This window comes from Chelmon rostratus, chromosome 3 (assembly GCF_017976325.1).
Source record: "Chelmon rostratus isolate fCheRos1 chromosome 3, fCheRos1.pri, whole genome shotgun sequence".
Classification (NCBI taxonomy): Eukaryota; Metazoa; Chordata; class Actinopteri; order Chaetodontiformes; family Chaetodontidae; genus Chelmon; species Chelmon rostratus.
The window spans coordinates 18,365,346-18,392,542 of record NC_055660.1 but is presented as its reverse complement, the minus strand read 5'-3'; the positions used below and the strand labels follow the sequence as shown (position 1 = coordinate 18,392,542).

General features: G+C 42.6%; 5 protein-coding genes, 1 non-coding gene and 1 pseudogene across 8 annotated transcripts in view; 3 read left to right on the top strand and 4 right to left on the bottom strand.

Annotated features, from left to right (window-relative positions):
* The window catches only part of LOC121604338 (E3 ubiquitin-protein ligase SMURF2-like), a 62,332-nt gene extending 61,800 nt beyond the window's left edge, over positions 1 to 532 (bottom strand). The window contains exon 1 of the mRNA XM_041933832.1: positions 168 to 532. Within this exon, the coding sequence (XP_041789766.1) occupies positions 168 to 219 (52 nt within the window). The 5' untranslated portion in view covers positions 220 to 532. The remainder of the gene's footprint in view (positions 1 to 167) is intronic.
* LOC121604361 overlaps positions 1 to 27,197 on the top strand; it is a 235,730-nt pseudogene that overhangs the window by 135,905 nt on the left and 72,628 nt on the right.
* LOC121604362 (histone H3-like) overlaps positions 1 to 27,197 on the bottom strand; it is a 610,603-nt gene that overhangs the window by 519,315 nt on the left and 64,091 nt on the right. The gene's annotated exons all lie outside the window — the stretch shown is intronic.
* Positions 1,607 to 7,934, bottom strand: LOC121604344 (importin subunit alpha-1-like). Its single transcript, XM_041933839.1, has 11 exons — positions 7,821 to 7,934; positions 7,378 to 7,489; positions 7,115 to 7,255; positions 6,481 to 6,569; positions 6,008 to 6,276; positions 5,372 to 5,466; positions 4,628 to 4,891; positions 4,166 to 4,399; positions 3,327 to 3,509; positions 2,692 to 2,841; positions 1,607 to 1,876 (listed from the first exon to the last, which is right to left on the bottom strand). Exons 1-11 carry the CDS (start codon positions 7,880 to 7,882, stop codon positions 1,787 to 1,789), a joined length of 1,689 nt encoding a protein of 562 aa, XP_041789773.1. The 5' UTR covers positions 7,883 to 7,934; the 3' UTR covers positions 1,607 to 1,786.
* On the top strand, positions 8,218 to 8,290 carry trnar-ccg. The gene has a single exon. It is a non-coding gene; the product is annotated as a tRNA-Arg (tRNA).
* Positions 10,859 to 15,701, top strand: LOC121604348. Its single transcript, XM_041933843.1, has 5 exons — positions 10,859 to 10,952; positions 11,635 to 12,303; positions 13,312 to 13,398; positions 14,043 to 14,234; positions 14,600 to 15,701. The coding sequence occupies exons 1-5, from the start codon at positions 10,880 to 10,882 to the stop codon at positions 14,785 to 14,787; spliced, it is 1,209 nt and encodes a 402-aa protein (XP_041789777.1). The 5' UTR covers positions 10,859 to 10,879; the 3' UTR covers positions 14,788 to 15,701.
* LOC121604331 (nucleosome-remodeling factor subunit BPTF-like) overlaps positions 20,288 to 27,197 on the bottom strand; it is a 44,558-nt gene continuing 37,648 nt past the window's right edge. For 2 of the 3 annotated variants that reach the window (XM_041933821.1, XM_041933822.1), the window contains exons 34-36: positions 26,942 to 27,026; positions 24,659 to 24,845; positions 20,288 to 22,354 (exon numbers count right to left, since the gene is read on the bottom strand). In XM_041933821.1, the coding sequence (XP_041789755.1) occupies positions 22,318 to 22,354; positions 24,659 to 24,845; positions 26,942 to 27,026 (309 nt within the window). In that variant the 3' untranslated portion in view covers positions 20,288 to 22,317. Of the gene's footprint in view, positions 22,355 to 22,577; positions 23,345 to 24,658; positions 24,846 to 26,941; positions 27,027 to 27,197 lie in introns of those variants that run through there. The other variant, XM_041933823.1, reaches the window with a different exon arrangement.

Below are 27,197 nucleotides of genomic sequence, written 5' to 3'. Positions count from 1 at the left end.
ATATATACCATACAACAGAGTATGGATTGAACATTTTATGCCACGCGAGACACATGGACTTGCGCCAGTGTCCAAGCGGCAGCCACTAGATTTTAGTTAGCTTGGTTGGCTAGCAGGCTAACTTGCTAATGTCTCGGCGGCGCAGGAGGGGGTTTAAATTCGCTTACCTGTCAACCGCAGCTTCACTGGGCCATTTCTCCGCACTCCTTGGCTAGACATTCCCCTTTGTGTTCCAGCTTGATGAAAATTCACAAAAAGTATCTAATTCATGTGTCAGCGTATGCGTTTTTCAAAAAGATATCTCCAAAAACAATCCCTCTGTTAGCTTGGGGTTAGCTTGTAGTGTCACCATAGCAAATCACGCTGACTGTGTATGCAATGTAATCGTATCATAATCACATCGCTGGAATAACACTATCACTTTAGCTCTTTTTCGTTAAAAATGCAAATAACATTCCTAAATGTCTTTCGCGCCGCGAGCCATGGATCCTGAGAATCAAGTGAGGTGTTTCCTCTCCATTCGGGCAGACGTCTATTCTGCCCGTGCTTTAACTGAAGTTGATCGTGATGATGGTTAAGACTGCTACTGCAGGCGGACAGCCAGGGGAGAGAAAGAGCACATCCGGTACAATCGTTCAAAATAAAAGCACTATCAAACAACATCTTAGATTTTCTTATTATGAACTACCAACAACAAACGAGAAGCAAGTTTGTGCCACATTTGTCACTATTCAGCTTAAACGATGAAAAATCAACGTTTTTTAAACACACCGAAGGCGACCACCTTTCTACGATTGTAGACCTTTGGATTGCTTGATCAGTGATGCTCCGGTGATTTTATTTTGAATTTAAAATCGTCTGTATCCGGCCTTAATCTGGACAATTTCGTGCAGTTTATTCCGACACGAACGGGCGAAAGAATTTCTGTGAATGGTTAGCCTAAACATAATTGAGTGGTTTCAGTTTCTAGTCAAAACACATCAATATTGAGTATCTAAACGTGATTGATACTAATCGGTAACAGTTCGGAGCGGAGTAATAGCAGAGATGAGCATCAAAGCCTTTGGAGGGCTCATTTATTAAACGAAAAAGCGAGCTGCGTCTTATTATAAATATCTTCAAACGCGAAATGCATACATGATCACACATTAAACTACCATAAATTATTTTATATTTATACTTTATACTTAAGGTCTGCCATATTCAACCAATAAGCATAGTAAGGCTTTTTCCTGATGGTAGATACTGTAGTTGCAGATGAAAATGGAAATGACTTAGACATGAAGTCTTTGTGTCTGGTTCTGCTCCTTTCTGCACCCTCGTGACCTAGCATGGCCATATAGTCACTATAATATACAGTGATTGCACTGCGACAGACTTCATTCATAAAACAGTTTACAATGTACTGTAGACACAACAAGGTCCCTTATAACGTGTAGGCTCACAAGTATAGTATAAGCACAGTGTCACCTAGTGGCGGCAGGGATTCAGAATCACCTCCCGCTCCCCATTTCCTTTAAGAACTCACTCACTACACACCTCTTCAGACCTTTCACCAAAGAAAATCAAGGCAGTTTCTCTCTTCACAGCCTGCATAGATCTAAAACACTCCCTACGCCAAAACGTTTTCATGAATGCTATTTATTTACATATATTTCTTTTAAAACAGGGATATTTTGTCATTGTACTGTTATGAACAAGGTTGAAATGTCTACAAAAATACAAAAATATCAACAAGGTAAAAAATGCCTTTTTTTTCCATGTTACAAAGAGCAAGCTGGACATATTAAAACTGGAAAGTGCTTTGATCTTCAGGAATCTGGAAGGTATAGCACTCTGCAGTGGTATCGGGAAGCACAGTCTTATCATCGCCATTCTGTAAGACCAGAGGGACAGGAGGAGAGAAACATCAGAGGATTGACCATCATGTTTTCGGAATGGTTTCATGGACATGGATTAAGATTCTGCTGACTAAAACAATTTCTGTCAGCTAAGAAAGGGTCTGTTGTAAACCAAGTAACATTAAAGGTAGACCATGTAAGCAAAATTATGTTTTATTTTGAAAGCCTTCAGTCAGCGATTTGACCAGGAAAAGCAAAACTTCTACTAAACATTAAAATCAGCTCTGTAGGACAGTAGTCTGAGCTTGAAGACATCAAGCTCCGACTACTGTCTGTGTTGCACCACACCCCACATTTATTCTTTGGCAGAAGTAAGTAGTGAGGAGTAATCGCACAAGTAACTTCTTCCACTCTGCTGCCTCTGCCAAGACTGCTGGTCAATGAATCATATAATCAACAGTGTAGTTGTACTTCTTCTGGCAGTCTTGTAATTCGCTCCATATTTGTGTTGAGCTTGAACCGGTTAAGGAAGTCATTAGTTTTACAACTGTAACAAACTATCCAGTCACACTGAGTGATAGGCCTTCACAAAGTCCTTGCAAAGTTCAGCACATACACACATTTTGAATAAGGCACAGTGAATACTGAGAATTTCAAATTCAAGGCGCATTCATATACAATAAATCTCTATAGGTGTTGTCAACATTGGTTGATGATGATTGTCGTCATTATCTGAGCCATTCTCCAACTCGGGATAGTCCACTTTCACCTACTGGACTGATCTATCCAAATCTAGCTGTGATTTCCGCACAGCTAGTCTGAAGGGACCACTGTTATCAGTCACACTTACCTCTTCAGAGAAGAATCTGTCTATGATGTTGAAAGAGGACTTGTAGACAGCTTCGTTGTCATGGGACTGCAGAGCCTCAATCTTTTCCAAACCACCACACTCCTCAATCATTAGACAGAGTTTCTCAATATCACCAGTCTTGTATGCCATCTGTGGAAAAAGGAAGAAAAATCTTGAATAGTTCCCTTGCCAAGAGATGAACCTGTGACCACTCTTTTTAATCTGTGACCGTCAAGAATCTATCTGCTTCATTCAATCTATAATGTGACTGAGCTTTAATTCTGCAAATCTCCATGTTTCCTGATCTCAGAAACCCACAGTATCAAAAGCAGTGTTAATTTCCATGGGACCAAAAACAAATGTCTGCTGCAAGAAGAGCCTGGAAGGGTACAGTTAAAGACTAACTAACCTTAAATGTGTTAAAATTATTTTCTTCCCTGCAGTGAGATGAACAGATCTAGATAGAGCTCTACGGTAAGCCTCAGAGGTCACTTGCAATGTCAGACAAGTTGCAGTTAAAATCTACTTGACACATGGCACAGAGTGTTAGTTGTTGCATTTTGATTGCATTATAAAGACAAACTTGCTATGAGCAACTCCATTGCAAAGACAGCAACCGGGCCGTACAAGCATACCTGTAAAATATTGCAGACTGCATCCAGGATGACCAAGATGAATTTGCTGTCTTTGGCTGTCAACAGGTTTAGCAGAGGTGGCAGCACATTGCAATGGACCAGGTAAGCCACTTGCGTCACAGTTCCACCACTGGTATAATTGGTGACAGCCCACACTGCCTCCTTCTGGGTCTTGTAGTCTCCCTAAACAGAAAAGACATCTGATGTTTTAAGACAGAGAAACATTTATAGACATAGTTGAGATACTAAAGACAAAGTAAATGAGCCTTCATGAATAAAAATCAAATCATCCCAAATTAGTGCCTCAAAATATAATTTTTATTTGTTAATAAAACAAGAACACAATGCATAATGCACAGCTGGTCAGAGAGAAGTTGGGAAATACTATGTGACTGTACTGGTCAGATTATGTTAAATTACAGAAAGGCCAATTGTCATGACTAAATAGTGGGAGTTGTTAAGTACAAGTAGCAGACGAAAAGAAAAAACAATCAATCATATATAAGTATAAATGATCTTATTATCTAATATGTGAATTTATTGGACAAGTTTATGATTCTGTGCGTAACACAGTGAAATGTGTATGTACAGCAGACATCCTCCGCATGGTCATACAACTATAGCAATAGCAACGGTGGCAGTGCAATAGTATATATCTACGTTACATATTTGGAATACTCCACGACACTGGTCTCACAACAGGAGTCAAAGCCCAGGTGCTGCTCTGTTGCTGCATAATATATAAATAAAATATAACTTGACTTATTATGAATTATTAAATCTAATTTGGATTATTGTAACGAGCCAGCTATACTTTCTGTATGCTCTTGCATTCTGACCTGTTGGAGGACCTCCACAAGGATGGGCACCAGGCCTGCGTTGATAACCTCCTGGATCTGGGAGTCCTTGCCAGCAGTGATATTGGACACTGTCCAGGCTGCCTCTTTCTGGATATTGGGCTTGTGGTGTCGCAGCAGGTTGGAGAACATCACCAGGGCACCTGCATTCAGCACACACTGGGTCTGCTCATCTGTCCCAGTCACAATGTTGCCAAGTGACCGCAGGGCTGGAGTCTGGGAATTGAAGGAGATTTAGTCAATTAACTGTAGTATTCACGATTAAATAATATGTAGGACAGATAATGGTGATTTAGAATCGATGAAGGCATCTCATTTGATAATTCATTTTAATCTTTATGTTGTACTAACTGAATATGAGAACTGCAGACAGTGCAGTAGCTGCTGTTTCCAATGTGACAAATACAATTAACTTTTGATTTACGCAAACTCAACACCACATACCACAATAGAGAGCTCCCCACAGGCTAGCAGCTGAACAAGGCGGGGCACCAGGCCAGCCTGCACCACCACCCCTATCCTCTCATTGGTGCCATCAGTCAGGTAGGACACAGCCCAACAGGTGTCAGCCAGAACCTCCCTATCGTCGTGGTGTAGGAGGCGCACCAGGGCTGGAAGTAGCTGCTGTACTGCGGTTAAAGGTGGTGCTGGGTTCTTGTTCCGACACAGGTTGGACAGTGTCCAGGTGAGGTTACGCAGGTAGCCAGACTGGTATGGTGGGTTAAAAGTCAAGTGTTATTTTAGAAGATCAAAATGTCATAACATGACAATTACAGTAACATATACTGTGATACTGACAAGACTTGAGAGTTTCACTGAATGACATTTCTAAGGCACATAAGCAAAATCAAATTACAGATCTCTCTGCTGTATGAAAAAGGCTTTTTTACTGTACATTAACTTTTCAACAAGAAAAAATAGCATGAACTGGGATATGATTCTAATGTGGCAGGGGACTCATATCTCCACAGACACATGCATGCTACTCACCAGACTAAAAGATAGTCTAGTCAATTCCAATACCATAAAAGTCATTTTGATGCCAAGTGTGGACATCTGTCTCAACTGCACCTAGACAGTGTGGATCTCGATATCTGGAACATACTAGGTCTCAACAGGGCTGTTGTGCCATGCAAAATGAAAATGTCCCTCAAAAGCAGCTGTGCAATAATGTTTGATGAAACTTACAGGAAATACAGACAGGTCAGGAGCTGCCAGCAAAGCTAGGAGTGGCTGGAGACCACCATGTTTGATCACTAGGTCTCTGTGGTTGGATCCATCACCTAAATTTGTGGGGGACAAGACATTTACATTTATCTTTTTTCAGCAACGCAATCACAGAACAGTCCAACAATTAAAAACTTTGGGTTATTAACACGAAATATACATCATATGATTGAGCATTTTAGAGCACATTTAGAGCTAACCCCACACTGTTTTTCCACTTTGATCTATTCGTTAATGACAGAGAAAACAAAAGAATAAGTGCTGACACTATGATAGACTGTGGTTTCCTCTTCATCTTGCATTAATCACCTTTGGAGAACGGATTCAACAATACACTTTAGAGTTTCAGGAACCTGTTACATTTATTTAAGCCCTCAATAATGCAGACAGCCTAGAACAACATCTCCAGACAAAACAAATGAAGCATAGTCACACACAGCAACAACAACAACAACAACATCAACAACAAATCCTCACATCACAACTATTGAGGTAAATAAAGTGAACAACATAACGCAGGATGTAGTAATGGTGCAATAGAAGTAAAACGAGTGAATCAAACCCAGACAGATTTTGAGTGTTGTCAGTGTACAATACCTGCGATGTTGCCCAAGGCCCAAATGGCCTGCTCGCTAATGTGCGGGTGGGGTGATGTGACCAGGTTGATGAAGGCTGGGATGGCCCCTCTTTCCACTACAGCAGTGGTCTGGACTGAGGTTCCTGAGGCGATGTTGGTCAGGGCCCAAGCTGCCTCAAACTGGATGGGGGGGCACTCGGACAATGCCAGAAAACTAACAAACCTTTCGATGAGGCCGGCAGCAATAATGGTGTCATTAGGTGGGTGCTTTTCTCTGGAGAGGAGCCTCCTGTACATCAGGAAAAAGCACGGTTGAGGAGTTAAGCAAGGGTAAGTAACTTCAACTGACAATACAGGGGATATCGTGTCTACCATGTCTTTGGTCATTTGGACTGTGTGTCTCCAAAAAATGTCACAGTAACAAGGATGGGAACAAGTACGGTACATTAGCACATCAAAAATTTTGGGTCAAGTGCTTTTAAAATTATTTTACCTGGCTGCCTGTGTGGCCTGTAGCTGATGATCTAGATTCTGGCTGTTTACACCTCCTACAATCTCCTCCACAGACCAGTGCTGAGGAGGCTGTGGCAACAGAAACAAAAGAGGATTACATATCTGCCCAGCAACCTGGGTCAAACAGCAGTTAAAAATAACCCTCAACATTCCCTGGAACATGCCTTGAATATGTTTGGGTCAGGGCTAAAGGATCAGGACAATGCAATTGTCAATTGTAAAACAAAAGAAGAAAGGCACACAGTCTTGACCTATTATTTTGTGACTGAAACTATCAAGTACATGATGCAACTCCAAAGCCTTCATGAGATGGTAACAAATAACATTGACAGTGACTCTTTGGTTTGACCATAGTACCTACAATGCTGGCTGGCAGCTTTTTAAGATTTAACTGGACTTGAAGTTTTCAGTTAGGGTTGTCAGGCTTTGGCATGGAGGCTGTCATAGCTAATTCGTAGCCAACTAACTTATACAATCAAATGTTTCAGACATGGAAAATAGTTGTATTTCTTCCAGATGCGTCCTGTTTACTGTCCCCAGGCAAACCAAGTAGCCAACATTTGTGTGTGAAAGGGGCAGTAGATCTGACCCAAAACTCATCAGCTGCTGTCTACCTGTGTGTTGGGATCTTTCTCTTGGAGAGGAGAGGTTGGCTCTTCTATAAGGGTCTGGACATTTCTCCTCTTGAGGATCTGATCGTCTTTCTTTGCCTTACGGAGCTCCACATTGACTTCCGCTCTCCTGCGCCTTAGCTCCTTTAAAAATCGATACCAATATAAAAAAAAAAAGACAAAAAATCAGACAGCCTTATATATTTTGGGATTAGCTACGTTACATAAGACATGTTCTAATGCTAGCTATTACTGCCAGAGCTTACATTGGCATCTTTCCCTTTGTTTTTGAACTGGTTGAGCCGATCTCCGCAGTCGTTGGCAGCTGACATTCCTGACTGTTGAGAAAGACAAGCCATTCCACCGACGGTACAGTCTCTGTCGAAAGGTGACAGTACAACGTTAACTGAACGGTTGTACCAACGGCTACTTTCGTTCTCACTGTACCTTAGCTAGCTAGCAAACGGCGAATTAGCTTGCTAGCGGTTAACTGGTCGCTCGTTTTTGAAGCCAAGCTGGTTATCTAACACCATGTGGCCCATCGCACACGGAGTCTGTCTGGTAAACCAACACAAAACCCGCCGGAATTCATAGCAGCAAAGACTATACACTCATATTATACGCAGAATCAACAACTTCAACGATTATAGTAATGACAAATTTCTTTAAAAATTTACACTTGGCGAAAGACCATGTGCGACGTACTTACCCTAGCTCACTGGTGATTTCTTTTTTGTTTTTTTTTTTCAATACACCTGACGTCATGGCCATACCGCCCTGTTTCGCTGATTTGCGATTGGTAAATTGGTCTACAAGCACTGCCCAGTTGCCACGGTTAATAAAAAACGCTTCACTCTACAAGGCCGTTGTCAAAGGCAACCACTGACAGTATCGCGAGATAAAGCTGCCACATTTCCTTGGTCGGACTGGAGCTCATTGAAGACAATTGCGGCGATGTCTGAAATACCTATGGTACTATGGGAGACATTTTCCTCATTTAATAATGTGTAACATTATCTTTCATGGTTAAACACAGACCCAATAGCTCATTTTTCGTGCATATTTTGTTTTTCATGAAGGTTGTTTTCCCCTTTGGACTACGTAATGACCCAGTGGCCTAATGGATAAGGCATCAGCCTCCGGAGCTGGGGATTGTGGGTTCGAGTCCCATCTGGGTCGCATTTAACTTCCTTTTCAAGGCTCGATTATATTCAATAATTAGCAATAATCCATAATCAATTTGTGAATTAGACGACGGGATGTAGGGATATGTTCGAACACCTGGATAAGTACAAGTATTATAAGTATACATAAATACTGTACTGACCACCAGCAAGGCTTAGACTTAATGTAAGATTTTTTAAACACTCCCTTCACCACCTTCTTTGTTAATTCAGCCTCTTTTGCTCTTACGAGAAACTGCCTCTTTTTTGATGGCATACGGTACCTCTGGCTCTGCAGTAGGCACTAAAGCGGCAATTAGTTTTGCCTGTCTTTATGTTGGTCACCTGCAAGAACAAATGCTGTATGAATCACCATGAAATGAAAACCTTTTCCCCTTTTATTATTTCTTGGAAGCTTCATATTAAGGTTAGATTAGATAAGATTAGACTTTATTCACTCAGGGTACAAATAAAAACAATAGGAAGAACAAGAACAAGGTGTAAATAAGCAACAATGAAGCAAGAAGCAAAAATAATAGCAAAAAAATAACAACTGTAAGAGTTTAAGTGACCTTTTCCCTGCAGTAGTGTATCTGGATGTTTACAAGCAGAGAAGAATAGAGGTTATTGCACATAATAGCTATACATTGGAGTTGTACAGTCTGACAGCGGTGGGAATGAAGGACCCGCGGTAGCGCTCCTTCCTGCACTGAGGGTGTCTCAGTCGGCCACTGAAGGAGCTGCTCAGCTCCTCTACAGTCCGGTGCAGTGGGTAAGAGTTGTTGTCCATGATGGCTGTTAGCTTGGCCAACAGCCCACCTTCTCCACAGAGTCCAGTGGGCAGCCCAGACAGAGCTGGCCCTCCTGACCAGCTTGTTCAGTCTGTTTCTGTCCCGCTCTGTGCTGCCCGGGGCCCAGCAGACGACAGCATAGAAGATAGCAGAGGCTACCACAGAGTCAAAAAAAGTCCTGAGCAGGGGTCTGTACACTCCGAAGGCTAGCGAGGTAGTCGATGGTCCAGGCCGCAAGATGTCAGTCCACTCCAGCGTCCTCCAGCTTCCCCCTCAGCAATGCTGGTCTTATGGTGCTGAAAGCGCTGGAGAAGTCAAAGATCATGACCCTCACAGCGCAGCCGGCAGTCTCGAGATGGGTGAGCGCACGTTGCAGCAGGTAGTTCTCTCAGGTGTCCTGTACCCTGATGTTGGGCCTGTAGGCAAACTGCAGCGGGTCCAGGGTGGAGCTCACCACGGAGTGGAGGTGGCTGAGGAGGAGCCTCTCCATGGTCTTCATGAGGTGGGAGGTCAGGGCGACAGGTCTGTAGTGGGCCGGTTCCTTGGCGTGTGTTGTTTTAGGAACAAGGAGGTCTTCCACAGAGTTGGTCCGCACAGGTCCTCAGCAGCCTGGGGCTGATGCCATCTAGTTCTGCAGATTTCCTCTGCTTCATTCACCTCAGCTCTCTCCTCACCTGGTCTGATGTGATGGAGAGGGAGGAGTGAGGGGGGGACTGGGGCGTGCAACGGACGTCATCCTGTTGCAAGACATTTTAATAAAGAGCAACATCACATTTCATCTCTATTTTTTATAGAAACAGAAGTGATTACAGTAAGTCCAGCCCAAGACGTGGTGATGTGTGGAAAAAGAGAGAGAAGCCTTTTGGATTTCCTGTTTCAAATGTTTATTTCCAGGAGGCGTGAATGATGACTTCTCAATGAATGAGCTTGTATAGTGGCTCTAATATCTCTCATTTATGTGGTTTTGGACCCGGTCTATATATAGCGCTTTATAAAAGTTAAAGTGTGTCACATCTTTTAGGTGCATTCTGGGTTAAACTCTCTTCTGTACAAACTTCAGTACCACCCTTCGGTTGCACCAAATATGATGTCACCCATGTCCCTTATTAAACACTCCCCCTGCCTCTCTGCCGGGACAAAAGCTGCTGTTTGCAAGCCGTTTATAAATGCCGGCTGATGACCATGCAACCATAATGTCAGATGTGTAAAACATGGAACAGCAGGGGAAAGCACACAGGCAGTGACCTCACCAGCTTCCTATACTGGGACAAATTCAATGATGTGATGCAGTTCCCCACTGTGACCACCAGAGAGCAGTGAAGACTCGTGATTCTAGTTCAATTCAGGTCACCTCCAACTGACATTAAGGCAAACTAAAGTGGACAAGTGACTTGCACATGCTCTAGAGTGAATTTATATTGGTAACCAAAAATTTAAATGTCCAAAACAGAAAACAAACAAACAAAAAACAACAATGAAGTAAACCTTTAATACAAGAGATTTTGAACATTATCTTGGATACCAGATACCAGAAGAAAAATTTAATTCTAATTCTAAAATCCTATTTTGCAAACAGCAGAGAATATCAACACAGAGCTGCATTTTCCCTCTTATATTCCAAACAACAACAGTCTTTCTGAATCCATTCATGAATGAAAGGAGTGCCCTGTCAAACTGTTTATTTCTGTGTTAGGGACGTCCCACCACCTCCTTTTCCACCCCATCCCATTTCATTCCTGAGCAGCTCGTATAAAAATGCCAGGGATCCCAGCTCTGTAGCAGACCTTAACGTGTGTGCACACTGAACATCCAGGATGACAAGGATTATTCTGTTACTTCTGTTTCTCGAGCTTCCTCTTTACAAGGCAGAGGAGCATGCTGTCAATGGTGAGTGTAAACATTTTGCATCATGGATTTCTAGCTTTGTGCATTTTAACGTGTTGGAGAAAAGCTGATTTTCTTATAACTACATGCTCCCTCTGTTATGTTTTATCTACTGTTATATCCATTACCTCAGTGTCATTCTATTATTTGTCAAAAAATATTTATTTTAAAAAAACCCTTCAGAAACACTTATCCGAGGCCATTTTGTCTGCATAATTCAAGTGAGGAAATGTTAAATCCCTAATCAGTGATATAATGTGATTTAGATAGAATGCTAAGTGAGTAACAGCTGACGTCGTTTTCTGTCTTCAATGGATTTGGGCGCTTTTATGACTTTGGTTCATTCCAAAAACGAATGTTTTTGCTGTAGATTCTTATCAAGTTAGACATTTCTTATTCAGCATGCTGAGGTCAGCGAGAGCCATACTGCAGACTCAAGTGTCAAGTTCTCATGATGAAAGTTACTGATAAACCCCCGACTGATGTATTAACACAAACATTTGTCAAAGTTTCTGAACTAAAGCAAAGAACGATCCCAAGCCGTGAAATATTTTAAGTTAGAAGTTACACATCCATATATAATGTAAATTAAACGATCCATTGCTTATTATATCACAATAATGTACTACAACAAAATGAGTGAACTGTCTAACTTTAGTGCACTTTTCTGTGTCTGTCAACCCAGAACTGTACACCCTAATAGAGAAGGGTCCGACCAGCTTTGTGGATCCAGCTCCCAGCAACCAGAGCAGGCTAGTGGTTAAAGAGCCCTCCCTGCCCATCAATGAGCTTCTCGAGAAGAGCGGCAAGACCGGTGAGGCCAAATTCACCCTCCACCCTCTACCCTCTGCTGTCTGGCCAAAGCACAGTGACCTGGCCCCCATCCTTCGCCACCACGGCCCCCACAACAAGAGCAAAAAGGGCCACAAGAGCGACCGTCTGGTGGAGCACAACAGCGAGAAAACCAGAGGAGAAGTTGCTGGTCTGCTTCCCAAACCCCCCCTGACAGGAGCTTCAGCTGCCGCAGCCTCCAACAACCGCACTGCGCCGAAAACCAACCAGGACACTCAGTCCAGCGTCAGTCCTCCTCAGCAGAGTGAACCAGACGGACACCCAAACTCCAGACCCAGGGGTCTGCCCCACTCGCAGCCTCAGGCTCAGCCACACCAACCAGCCCCTTCCCCACGCAGAGATCCCCCCAGCCGTAGACTGGACCCGGAGGAGAACCGGCCAGGGAAGTCGAGTCTCTACCAGTCAGGTATCGGTGCAGCAACCCGGAACAACAGCCGCCCGCCTGTGGTCTTCAACCGGCGCTCCTCCAGCCTGCTTTACCAGTTTGACATCCTGAGGCGAGGTATGGGCGGATTTGTTGTATCCTGACCTCAGAGAGAGTTTTCTACACATTCAGGGCATTTGATTGTTTTATTTATTTAATGCTTTGTTGAGCTTGAGCTGTATGACGTTTTAAACTCCCATCTGCAATTATGTGTTTCAAGCGACTGGAATTATGTCAGAGTTCAGCAATTTGAGAAAGTCTTTGACATTTAATGTCACAGTATTTATTACCAGCAGGTCTAATAATGATCTTTAAAATATGATACTGCACAATCTCAGCGACAAATGACTCAAACCAAATACAACATTTTTGTATAGGTCACTTTTTCTAATATGTATAAATTACTAAAATACCTTTGAATAAAAACAAACAAACTATATATATATATATATATATATATATATATATATATATATATATATATATAAAATAGCCATATTTATTGGTGCATCCTGGTGACCTATGGAATGAACACGCTGACAAAGTAACTGCAATTTCCCTGGTTTGAGTCTGGCTGGGAACCTTTATTGCATCTCATTCCTCACCCGTCATTGCCATCAGTCTCCACTCTCTCCTGTAAGACTCATACAGTCAGTCAGTCATACAGTAATATCATACACACTAACGCAGAGTTCATAGAGTTCGCACAGAGAGTGATGATGACAGTGATGGCTTCTACCCTCCCACTGATAGCGAACAACCACTGCCACTAATTACAACCACGTCCCTCAAAATCAGCGTCTCCCTTTGTGTTCAGTCTTTTGGGAGCAAAAACTTGACGCAGAGCAAGCGAGAAGGCTCTGACATTGTAATTAAGATGGAAAAATGCAGCACGGACGCGACCCCATCACACATACCACCTCCTCCCGTCCCGTGCAGAGGAATGCCTGGGTTCTGTAATGACAACCTTGTCCTTGTCTAATGATGCTGGAATGAGGCCCTGGCTCCGTGCGGGGCATGGCAGACAGTCACTGTTTCTTCCTCTCGTCTCTCAATCCTGTCCTCCGCTCCTCTTCATCTCTGCAGAGTCCGACTTCACACACGACGCCTTCTGCATGAGCGAATGCAGGAAGGAGAAGGAGGAGAGAGAGTATTACTGCTACAGTGAGTTTGGTAAGTACCCACTGAGAGACGAAGAGTTTGTCAAAGGTAGACAAACAAAAGTCAAATGCAGTCAACGTAAGATTTAGCTAAATGTTTTGGTGAGCTGATGATTTTAGGGCAATTTATGGTGCACAAAGGTCAGTTTTGTCAAATAAATAACATCCTTGAACATTTTGACTGACTGATTACCTGACTGTGGCAGCTAAACACAAATTTTTAGACTCTAAGTAACAGTTTAAAGGAATAGTTTGACATCTAAATATGTCATAAGCTATGGCCAGCAGCTGGATAGCTTAGCTTAGCATAAAGACTGGAAATGTTTTTTTGTACAGATTCGACAAACAAGACGTGATGTGTTCATTTATGAGCTCTAAACATGCTGATGGGCGAATGTGTGTTACCTTTGGACAGACCCCAGCTAGCCGCTTCCCCCTGATTCCAGTCTTTGTGCTAAGCTAAGCTAGCTTGTGTCAATCTTCTCATCTCACTCTGGACAAGAAAGCAAATAAGTGTGTTTCCCAAAATGACAGACTATTCCTTTGTGCATCTAAAATTTACACTGTACCCTGAAGCTCACTTTCTTAATGGTATGTGCAGTAAGTATATATTAATTTCCAACATTTTAACATGTGTTTTTCATGTCCCTCGAACAGCCATCAATGGGATAGTTCATGACATCGAGGTGCTGCGCAAAGGAATACGTCTGATTACGCTGATGGTGAGCAGCGACGGCTTCTACAAGATGAGTCGTCTCTATGTGACCCCAGACAGCTTTTTCTTCAAAGTTCGCCTTCTGGTCCTGGATACCTACAGGTGCAGCAAGCCCTGCCCTGACATCAAGCTAGGTGAGTGTGCCAGGGTCGCTCGAAAGCCTCGTGAAAAGTCAGATCTGGATGAGGAAGAGTTATTAACTGTACCTATTAACCATCACTTTGTTTTAAGTTATTGAGTGGTGTATTAAATATGATGCTCAAGATCAGATTTGTGACAGAAATTGTATTTTATGGGACATGTGCAGAGATTGAAGTGTCAACACCCATACATGCAGAAGTCTATTATAAGTTTAAACCAAAGTGTTCTGGTGTGGGTTCTTCTGTTTTCCTGACGTCAGCAAAAGCTGAAACAAATACTTTGTTTAGTGCAAACATGAAAACTGCTCGACTGTACACTTTCCCCCTTCACTTCAACACATCTGTTATGTGTTCCCAAGGGACCAGATACATTGTAATGGGCCAGATCTACCACCGGAGGCGCCATCTTCCCAGCGACCTCCTGAACCTACTGGGGGGTAAACTGAAGCCCGGAGACGGCCTCCTGCGGAGCAACAACTACGTAAAGCGGTTCAACAAACGGAGGCACCAGAAAGCCCTGGAGGCCACCCGCTCCAGGTGTAGGTGAAGCAAAGATCAGACTATCGCCCCCTGCTGCAGGGGAAGAGACATTGCAGCTTACCCGAACTGATCATAACTAACCCCTCAGTATTGTGCAAGACAGAGGACATTTTGTGGAAAGCGTGGATTCCTGTTCGCTTGGACTGCTGTGATGTATCATAATCCTGGGTCATCTTTTTTACTTATCTGTAAAGTTCCTGAAGTATTGTCTTGTGGTCTCTTTGATAGAAAACACAAGCAGCTTCAATTAAATGGATTTTTCATGATTGTTTTGCAGTGTTTGGGGCATCAAAGAAAGGCATCCTGTCAGCCCTATTATTATATAATGAATAGGAACTCCCCTCAAACTCCTCGTTCATTCATGGCTGGCTCATGAAGTCCTAAATTGAAAAGGTGTAACATTGGCTCACTTTTAAAGGGAAATATGGCTTATCTGAAACACACTTATGTCCACTTAGCAAACAACTAGCATATAGAATGGGCATATTTTAGCATCGGCATTCACACAGGCATTTTTCTGCCTTATTAATGTGCGTTTAACAAGCCAATATTTGTGCTGAGGAAGAAACACTGTCACATCAGCCTCTTTATTCCAGACATAATCCTGTAATACAGATACGATAATTGATTTAATGTTGTTTCCATTCAAACGTATTGACTTTTTAGAATGATGCCACAAATCGAGTCTGTAAATTATGTTGATTCCTTTGGTTAATTGATGATGCTTCTAAACTGATGTGAATGCAACATGTTGTATTGCACTGAATAGTGTTGTCTTGTAACGCCCAACCCTGTGCATGCTGCCACTGTGGTTGTTATTGGTAAGCAGGAAATTCACTATTATTGTCATAAGGACCAAAGGGAGGGAATGAAGGGTTTGAGAAAGCAGCAGCAAACCACAGTGGAGGAGGAGGAGCAGGAGGAGGAGCAGGAGGAGGAGGAGGAGGAGGAGGAAGGTGAAAAATGGGAGCAAGAGAGAGAGAGCACAGGACCTTTGCTTCTGATGAGAGCTTTTTTTTTTTTTTTTTTTACTGTAATTATGTGTCCATGATGAAATATCTGCCCGAGTAGACTGGGACATCAAAAGGGGTCTTGCTGAATGAGGAGGGGGTGTGCTGTTGTGGGGACTAAGCCATAAATTTAATCGCAGGAATCTGATCCTCTCCACACCTGGACACATGACTCGGAAAAGTGCCTCCGTCACAGCTCCACTTTGGGATGGCGCTTTCTTGCTTAAACACATACTCCTCTGGCGAGGCCGGAGCTCAGAAAGGAGTATTTGGAGTATTTGAGCAAGATCAGGGAGGAAGGGAGGCGGGGGCAAGGTGGAGGAGACATAAAGAAGGTTATGTAAAAAGACACAGGGAGGTGATTGAAGCAGGAGAGGGGGTGTTGGGTCTGTCTCTCTCTGAAGGGATAGCTTCTTATTTAATCAGAAATCCAAGGCTTGATTGTAGTACGACCCTGAGCTCATGCTTCTTGTGAAGGGGAAGAGTTTTGCACTGAACGCTTACATCGCTTTGCTATACACGAACCCAATAAAAATGTGTATTTGTTTTGTACTCGACGACCCCGTGAGGAATTTATTTGTCTCCTCTCCACTCACGCTATCACATACATCTGCCCACTGACTGAAACATTGATCGCCATTATCATTCCCACTGATTGCATGAGAAGGGGGCCCCAAAGTAAGACACTCTAATTAGAGTTTAACAACCACGGTCTCTGTCTGGCCTCTGGGAAGGGAGACTGACTTGGGAACTTGGATGCTAACGCAGGCGGGGCTAAGCCTCTTTTCTCCCCCTCTGTCTGTCTGTCAGCTGGGCCACTCAGTTCCCAGGCTCGAGGAAGCCTCTATCTGGGATCAGCGCTGGAGGGAACAGATGCAGGCGGGCAGGAAACAGGAGCCTGCTCTACATCTTGGCTACTATCGCAGCGGGAGGACATTCCTTGTTGCAGAGGATGTAAAGGAGGAGGAGGGAGAGAAAAAGGGGGAGAGAGTGGAGAGGGGGAGGAGGTGGTAATATCTCTAAGTCGCTTCCTGTGTGATAGTCCCCAAGCCACAAGGGGGGAGTGAGAGAAAGAGGCAAGGATGGTGGATTGAAACCACTCGGGGCTTGCGGTCATCTACGGCGCTCTCAGCGTCCATGCAAGCCTCTGGATTCATTTAGCGGTTTGAGTGGGGAGTTTGGAGAGGGGGGTGGGGGACACGGGTGTGAGAGGAGAGCGAGAGGTCAACCTTGGAAGCGGCTTTCATGTGTCGTCTTGGTAATTTGATCACAGGAAGAGATGTATGAGTGCATTGGGGGTCACGTCCTCATCCTTCACATCCTTCCTCACAAGTAGGGTTCCCGATAATGGACAGGAGTTAACTGAGGGCTGAACTTGGCGTGCAGGGCCGGATGAATTTAATAAGGGGCTCCGGGGCCAAAATGAGCTTGATTGAGCATAAATGTATTTAATAAAATACACCATGTAAGCATGCTGTTTAATATACACACGTCTGTTCAGAGAAGCACAACCATATGAGTCTAATGGGGATCCTTGACCTTCTGGGGTCAAAGGACGTGGCGGCGCATTCATTCCTGTTTCCTGTTTCTATGAATATCTTTGTGATAATAAAGCACAGAAATATGGGTTAAATATTGCCGCACTGTGTAGACTCTCCACTACCACATCCTTATTCTCACAAGATCGACTCGACTCGTGGCGGCCTGCAGAACGCAGAGACGAGAACATAATCTGCCTCTCACTGTGCCTAACTGGTGGATCTGCGTGTCCGTCTAAATTTTGTGTGTAACTGACCAATGGACGCTCAAGAAATCACCATGGACCTGCCCATCACCAGAGACTGCAGTTTTCATTCATTCAACATTGGAGGGACTTGAAAAATGGACCAGTCTTTTGGAGCTGAGGTACCTATCTGACCATAGGTGAGTTCATTTAGTTTACAAAGATTTACACACAGCTCGCAGTAATAGTGCACTTTGTGCTTAAATGTGACGATCGTGGCTAAATGCTGCTTTTGTGCACAACATATCAATAATCATGAGCTTTGTTAGACAAAAATGACTATCAGTCATAGTTTACTCTGTAAAAAAGTTATTTCCACAAGTTAAAGGCTGCTTCACTTTCATATATTATCGGAGAATGGATGTTTTGACCATTGACGATTTCATTATACTATTTTGTGTTTTGTGCAGACTTTCTCTCAACATTTCTCTGTGTTTTTTTTTTTTTTTTTGACATGGTTTGAAAAAAGAAACTGTTGCAATGCTAATTTTTCATTTGCAAACATCCCATGAAGCTGGATACAGAGTCTGAAGTCATCCTTCAGAGCCATTGTATCTGTCCTCTAACATTTGGTGAAAGTAGAACATTACAACAGACAACAGTTCGATTCAAAGACAGAAATAACAAAATGTAGACATTTATTATACATATATCTACTATTGTATTCATATGTTCCATTGCTTTTGACAAGCGAAGATTTCGGCAAACCGAAACAATTCAATCCAGGTGAGTGAAGGTGTGTTTTCACAAGTGATCTGAAAATTTTCAAAAACTGGATTCAGGCCAAATGATCTCTTTACACGTGGCTCCAGGACAAACGGCTGTGTCATCATGAACAAAGCTGAGATCGTCTCCAAATGTTAATGTATAACACATGGGTATTATGGTCAATGCAGGTACCTTTAAAAGATGAACTTAAGAAGATATGTAAAAATTAAACCCAAGTGTCAAATAAACATAAACAAACTTATATACAGTTTTAGTATGTATGCGATCAATATGTGCGTTTCTCCATAAAAATGCAAGTGTTGTTTCTCAACAATTTCATTCCTTTAATTTCAGTTCATAATCTGTATAACGGGGTGCATACAGGATTAAAAAAGTACAACTAATCAAATTTCCACCAATTGCCACACAGTGAAACTGGAGCACCTGGGGGGCCAGAGTCCAGAGGGTCTGGGGTCTTGGGTACCTCATTTTGCCCTATAGGTGATCGTGCGTTGCTGTGCAGTTAATTCCTGGTATTTGACCCAATTTATGTCTCAACAAGACTCTACAGCCATGCTAGTGGCACCGTGAGGCTTTTAGCTAACTGCTAATGTTAGCATGGCAACAATGCTAACAGGATGATGTTAAACAGGTATTATGTTGACACCGTGTTCACCGTCTTAGTTTAGCATGTTGATGTTATCATGGGCTGATTAGCACTGAACACAAAGAACAGCTGAGGCTCACAGGAATGTCATCAGTTCTGCAGGTATTTGGTCATAAACCGAAGAGCAACCAAAGTGATTACAGTTTATCTTGGGGCTTGACTGTGTGCAGAAAAATTTCACGGCAATCCATCTAACGGATGTTGAGACATTTCACCCCAAACCACAAATGTGAACCTCATGCTTGCGCTAGAGGAAAAGTCAGAGGATCACCAAAGCCATGATCATCATCCTCTGGGAATCTAATGTTTGTTCAAAATTTCATGTCAATCCATCAAATAGATGTAGAGATATTTCAGTTTGGAGCTAAGTGGTGGACCAACCCACCGACAGGCCAACGTCTCCGGCCGCAGAGCCATGCCTCTAGCATGTCTAAAAATAAAAATAAAAACGAAAAAAGTACATATTTTGAAAGTGATGTATTTTCACTAATCATAAACTGTTTTCAACATGTTTCTTATATGTAAATTGATAAGTAGTAGCAATGTCAAAAGGAGAAGTTGGCAGGAAGCCATTCAATCTGTACTATGTTGGGCTGTAAGGATTGCCTTGTCTAAGCTTCCCTTTGGGCAGATATTAAATCATATTCTTGAGCATTTTAGGAAAATATTTGGTCTTTAATTAAAGACAGCACCACAGTTGACAGGAATGAGAGCGACAGAGAGGTCAGAGCAGCACTCGAATCAGGACGTTCACGGTGACGCTCTTCAGCCCCGAACTGCAGCGATGCCCCACAATACGTCACTAAATGTATCTGCTATCGCTGCCAATCATACATCTCCTGTAAGCCTTATAATGCATGTTTGTGTCATTTACACAACTACCAAAACTCTATAAAATAGATGGCGGATGATTTCTTCCATGAATATGATGATATTGTTAGATGTTATTATTTCAGCCGCACCCCAGCCTTGTCACGAAGGTAATGTTTTTTTTTTTTTTTTTTTTTTTCCAGCTGAGGAACATTGTGAGACTCAGAGATGGAGATAATCCATGTATTTATTTCATCCTGTCTCGGCAATTCTGACTTCCACTTCGCCCGCCTCAGCAAAACATCCCTGCATCACTCACGAGTGATCCAAGACGCTGCTGCTAAGCATTGGACCAGGTGACGTCCGTAAGTGACATCGATCTTGATTTCTTATAATTTATTTACTTAGCATGCAATGAGTTGAATGTTAGTTCACTGCACAGTAACAAAGCTTGGATAGCCACAAACAAAGAGTGTCTGTGACGAGCAGAGATAATGAAAGAAAACACAACTCTTTTGAAAACTGGTGTCAAAAACATTACTTTATTACCTAGGATGAAATGTCCTATCAAGTAGAAAAGAGAATCTCTTCAGAGTTGCCACAATCTGTTAAAAACATAGATTACTTTTTATCTGCAGTTACGTTTCTTCAACATTACTCAAAAAACGGAGAACTTTTCATTGATATGAATAAATAATACAAGAGATGCAATGTCCATATAGAAGTTACGCTGAACTGGTTGGTTTCTTACAAAAAAAGAACAACTCTTAACAAGAGTCAACTACCCCATCCAAAAACTTTATGCTCACAATATGCAGCACTTTTAATATAAAGGGCACCTAAATGTAGAGTTCACCTCCAATCAAAGAGAGAAAATAGACAGTTAAAATATACAGGCGGGCTTAGTTGCTGGTTCATAGAGTGAAAAATAAAAGTTTCTACTGCTCTAAAAATCTTTTATCTCTACAGATTTGGACAGCCATAATATACAATAGAGATTACAAACAGTGGATGAAACACATCATCGTCTGATGGACATTTGTGTGAAAGCCACACAAACACAGAAAAGAAGACAGAAGCTACAATATCTCTCAACTCAGCTTATACACACAAAAACAGAGACACTAACAAAAAAAAGAAACAAAATTCTATGATTGAAACTGAGAAATTTGCTTATTTTCCAACAGTTTTTAACAACTTAAAAGATAACTGTTCCCCTCCTACAAAACTGATAATCACAGATTACAAAAATGTTCCCAAATATGTTAAAAATGCTGCTATAAAATTTTCATACAAACCCCACTGTACAAAGACTCCCCAGTCCCCACTCAAAGTTTACTCCCAGACATGCTGCCGCAGACCGCAACATAACTGAGTTGTTGCTGAGTGGAAAAGTCCATTATCCAATTACTTAACCATGCCTTGAGGGCGAGTTGAGAGACATGTGTGAGCCAACCTGTCAACTTCAATGAAATATGCTGGAAGGAGTGGCCGATAGATAAGGGGAGAGAGACTCACAGACTCAGCCATCGACAGAAACAGGAGGTTTGAGTAGTCCTGGTATACGTTTCACCTTCCCTGAAAGCCTAGCAGTCTCATTTCCTTGCTTCCTGTGTCCTTCTTGACCTTTTGTCCTTCAAAAGGTCAAGTTTAAAGGACCAGAGAGCTGGTTAACATTCTTCACAACACGGAGAGGAGGAAGGTCAGAAGAGGGGCAGGATGTGGTGGGTGGGATGGCCTGTGCTGGGTGCTCCCCTCTGGAAATTAACATGAAAGTAACACAGACCCCAGACAAAATGAAGACCCCTTCAGTTATTTGAATGAGCTCTGTCTCCGCCCATATGTGATGTTAATGTGACATTTTCAGAAATCTAGCTGTTATAAATGGAGCATCTCAGCATCAGGCTGTGAAATGTACCACTGACACACATGGTCCAGTCTGATTTGTGGGTCTCATGAGGTCGGCTCATGCTTCATGCAGGGCTACACACCTGAGGGTGTAGTCAAAACAACTGGGTGCAGCGAAGATGGGTGTGAAGCGAGGAAGGTGATACTGTGTCTGACACCGGTTAAACCAAGCGGACCTGAATGTGAGGCAGGGATTAATGGGATGTTTGTGTCGTCGTTAAGCGTGACCAGATGAAATGAAAGCTGTTCACGCCTCTAGGTGTGGAGATCAAAGCCGACGCTTGCAGGATGAACAGAGACAGCGATCAGCTACAGAATGAACACAACCCTTTAAGAGTCTGCTGCTGCCATGAGATCAGACTGCCACTGAACATGCAACCAGCCAACTTATCAACTACCTCCGTGATTCCCATCTGGAGCTTTCTTCTCATGGATGGGACGCACCGCTAGGAACGGCCGGTTGAGATGAAACAGGCTGGCAAACAGAGTCCGTGGGCGGCCCCGGCCCCGCTCCGAAGGTGGGACTTCTCTGTCATTATGTCACAGTCTCTCTAGGTGATGTCTCTTCCTTTAGCAGTGCAGTGGAGGTGTTGGGCGAGCTAATCATTCAGAGGAAACCACAAGGCCTGTCTTTTTGATTTTAGGAGGGAGCTAAGAGGCTGCTGATTGTAGTTTGTTGTTATGAGACCTACAGGGACGGGCAAAGAGAGGAGGAAGAAAACAGTTGGAAAACTTGTTGTTGTCTCCTTTTTTATTAAAAGCTTTACAATATGACAAAAATATGCACTAGAGGAAATACAAAAAAACAAAACAAAAACATGGATTGGATGCCAGTGGGTCAGACACTTTGACAGAGACCAAGCAGCCATGTTGGTGAAAGGTTATTGAAGTGTATGACGTGATGTCGGCCCAACAATGTATATACAAGGACTTTTTTTTTTTTTAACTGGAGACTGTCGAGCTTGCCATATTTAGAACAGGAAAGCTAAACTACATTTTTCTCCAATCTATCTTTACAGATCCTACAATTATTTCCTTTAGAACATAAAAATAGTCCTTCACAAAAAGATATAATATGCACATAAAATAACATTATACATGGGTACAGCCAATAAAAAGAAACTAGTAAATGTTGCATGCTTTTCTTTAAAAAACTCTCGGCTAAGAAATGAGGTAAAAATGTTCTGCTGCAGCATGTTATGACCAAAATGATAACAACAGTTCTGTCAAATTAAAAGATAAGTTATCTGTGTGTGTGTGTGTGTGTGTGTGTGGACCTTAAGTCGGATTTCACAATCAAAATCAACAGCTTTTTTTTTTTTCCCAAAAAGGAATCTCAAGAAAGAGACGGACAAACTTTATATTTTGTCTTAAATTCAGCTGAAACATAAACAAAATATCAGTCATCTGTTGCAAGAAGTGTACGAAAATACATTTTCCCTTGAATGCTTTGTGTTACCAACATGGCTGCCTATATTAGACAGTAGAAACTTTTTTTTTTTCCTTTGCTTCTAAAATAAAAAAGGATCACACCTACAGTGTGGCGTACTATATGCACTTTCTTACAAAGTTTTTAACGCTGTTTTCAACAGGTAAAAACAGCAACATCCGCGATTGCAAATTTTGTTTTTGTTTGTTTTAAGAGTGACCCCGGCACCCAGGAGTTTGACATCACAATCTGCAAGAGAGAGGGAGAGAGAGAATGGATGGTGTAAATACACGCGGGTGAAGCACATCACTGTTTTAGGCACATAAGGCTGGATGCAAACCACAAGACTCATCAAACATCAGAGCAGAAGCAATTAAAGAAACTCCATTTGTGTCGAGACGAGACTAGGCTGAGATCTCACTACCTCCACTTGAACTCATCATGAAATCTTCAGCTTGCTCTTCAGCAAACAACCACATTAAAGCACAGCTGAAGCCAGATCAACAACAGTATGTATTATATGTATGCACGAATCAACGTGTTGCTAAAATCTCGTGGTGTGCATCCACCCAGAGCGATCACAGCATGCAGTGAGGTGAGTTTCCAGGCACAGCCGAGCTCGACAGAGAGTGGAGTTATAAGGGCTTATTTGTTGCATGAGAAGAAACAGCTGTGCCCGAACGATGCAGAGACAGTGGCCATAGGAGACAAGGTACAAATGGTTTTGATGAGCTTTAGTTCACAACATGAACATGAAAAGCCCTGATCCGGCAGGTTTGAGCTGAGTCCAGCACTAATTGTTCATACTTCCCAGGCTATAGGGTGAAATCGAAAAAACTTGGCTTTTCATTGGGCTTAGGTCTCACTTTCTTGTTTTTTTTATTCTGCCTTAAAGTAGATGGTAAAAGCTCAAGTGTAAACATTAGTCCATAACGCCACTAAAAACTGCAAAGCAGAAAATGTGCCATTATTACAAATGAAAGCTGAAGCAGGAATGTTGGTATGGGAGGAAAATCAGATAACTGAAGGCTGAATGAAGATGGCACCAACAGGACACTGCAGATCATCAGTTGTGCCCGAAAAAATTCAGGCTTTTGAAATAATACAGATTATTCATCATTCTTAAAGCAGTACACTTGTGGAGATTTCTCCATGTCAGCGTTTTATGCTGACCTATTCCGGACACAGAAGAAGCCTGTTGGTTATACAAGCATTCAGTCATGACCCAAGTTGGAAAAAAAAAAGTTATTTCAAAGGAATTAAATGTTAAGAGAAAACATGAGATGGTGACCCAGGAAATCAAAGAGAAGGAGTGCATGAATTCCTCAAGCGGCTGATGAGAAGTTACATTTTGTTGCTCTCATTGGAGAAAGTCCGTGTCTACCCAACCTCTGAGGAGGCCCCAGCTGGGCCTGCTAATGACTCCTTCTTAAGGACACTTCATTCTGCAGGGCCGAGCTGACTCAGGGGCTTACACTGCCTCCTTTTCTCAGTCACCTGCTAACATTCAGTGATCAGTGCTGACCATCGTCACCATCATCATCATCGTCGTCCCCATCTTACCTGCTGGCTTTGAAGCCTTTGAGTTTCTGGACAAAGAAGGTCTCCAGAACCTCGGCACACTGGTAGAAGGGCGAGTCACTGGGGTTGTAGTAGCGGCAGTTGTCGAAGATTTTGGTCATGTCCGCTACAAACTCTGTCAGCTTGACGTACTCGCGCTTCTGTAACCTCTCCTCCATGGTGGAAAGGTCTGCGAAAAGGGGATTTAAGGAACATATTTGGTTAATAATTGTACATACAATATGTAATAGACATAAAATTAAAAAAACCCTATAAACGTAATTGCGAACTCGAGGCAGCAGATAAATATCTGGCTTTTTTAATCGACTTTGTTCCACAAATCAGCATGTCTGCTTCAAAGTAATTGCAGCTTATGTGACATGTGTTTGACAGACATTCAAATATGTTTGCTGGGAGCACAGTTCATCACTTTCTATGTGACAGCAAAAATCCCAAACCTCCGCCAGCTTTAACCTCGATCTACCCAGCCTTCCAGATCATTTACAGAGATCCGACCGATTTGCCATTCCTGAGGACAGCGTCATTTTCTGAGTGTCAAATGAGTGCTTCCAAGTCTACATTTCCCATTAAAAGGAGCTCTCGGTGTTACTAACCGGGTTATATCAAGTTAGAAACTGATAAAAATAAGATTGAGTTAGCGAGGAAGCTAATTGGCAAAAGCCAAGGCTTCATATAATCTGCTTTGCTCTGCGCGGCGTCCCCTGGGCTGCGTTTAAAACAAACATATCCGACTCTTAACCTCCTTAACCCCCACCCAGCTGGCCAGGGGCTTACAAGCCTCATGGTCAATATCAAAGACCTCCTTCTTCTCTGTCATCAGATTTCATCTTGAAACCCTCCAAAAACGACCAACGGCTGCAGCTACACCAGCCAAATGCTCCTTTTTATTTTTTGAAAACCAACAAGGTCTTTTTCTTGCGATGGAAGGGAGAGGGGAGGACTAGAGTTTCCAGGACCGGGCCAACAGGAGCTAAGTGTGGGGCTGGTCCCTTTCCGCGGGGAGCCCGGCAGACCCAGACCAGCTCATTAACGGTTTGTTTGTCTGGAAGTTCAAAAAGGCCCCGTTGACGTAAGTCCCCATTTATATGGCCGGTTTGATCTGAGTTGGAGGGCTTCCTCCCTGCTGGCCTCCTGGTGGCTGTGTTTTAAGGTTGAAGATATAGAGACTGGGCGTTACATCCAGCCGGGAACTGCAGCTTCATAACTGCCAAAAGCGATTATGGAATTAAAACAGCACTCCTGAGGCAATATCAATATTCCAAATAGGGATCCCAATCAGATTCTTGGTAATTCAGTACTGCGTATCTGCTGATTCACAAGAATCTTTATAGTTTCCTACATAGCAGAGCCACAAAGTGCAACGCTCAAAGTTTGCCAAACCACAAAAGATATGAGGTTTCAAGTCTGAAGAGCTGTGCATTCAGAAAATATCGCCTGGACCACTGCTTTCCTTCAATAGGTTCCTATAATATTTTCTGTCCTTTAGCTATTTTGCATGGTACAATGTCGGGCTTGTGTCCGTATACCATTTGGCACAATCGCTTCATGGCTGAAGCGATTGTGCGGTGAGGGAGGAAAAACGCGGCATGCTCGTTTTGATTGATGTCACCTAGATAGCTAACTTAATGCTACGCTCAATCATTTATCATAATCATGTCTGTAAAATGTCACAAAATTGTTTGCGACAATTTCCGACAGCCCAAGGTGAAGTTGCCAAGTTGCTCAACCAACAGTTCAAAATTCAAACATATTCAACAACCAATGATACAAAAAATCAGAGCAAGACATTCTCCGACCAGCAAATATTTGGTATTCTATGTTGATAGATGACTTAAACGACTACTCGATGATCAAAACTGTTGACAAATAATTTTTCACACGGATAGATAGGGGCCAAAGCAGCTCTGCTTGCTTTGCTTAACCCTCCCTGTCAATGGAGGAATGATTTTTGTTTGCAGGTGTTAATAAATGAGCTAAAACATTTGTACAGTACTTTAGATTAGTATTAATTTTCAAGATTTTCCTCATCGGTATTCACTTTTTTCACATTTCAAAAGGTTATCAAAGGGGAAACAGTGGGGGAAAAAAGGCTTCCTGAGTGGGTCAGTGAATGCAGTCATGTCAAAACATTTAATATACTCAGTATGTGCACACATACAGAACACACAAGAGGCTTGTGTCCAGAGTTGCTCAAATGTGATTCACTGTTGTGTTTGTGTGTGTTATGTGGACAAAGTTTTTTTTTTGCACATTTCCTGCACTCACCCATTGGTTCCTTGATAACCCTGTAGTAGTCTGGCGCGTCGTTTGTGTCCACTGGCTCCAGGAACGGCCACGCCATTTTATGTGCCTGTGGAGGAGGGAGGGGCCGAAAAAGGAGAGATAAAGAGAAAGACGAGACACTTGAGAAAGCTGAAACCGATGAAGAACAACAAACAGCAGCATGAAAATGACACTGGGAGCAGGTGGGTCAACACAGATGTTCCCTCTTGCTTTCTTCCCCACTTCTACCTCTCTCTCC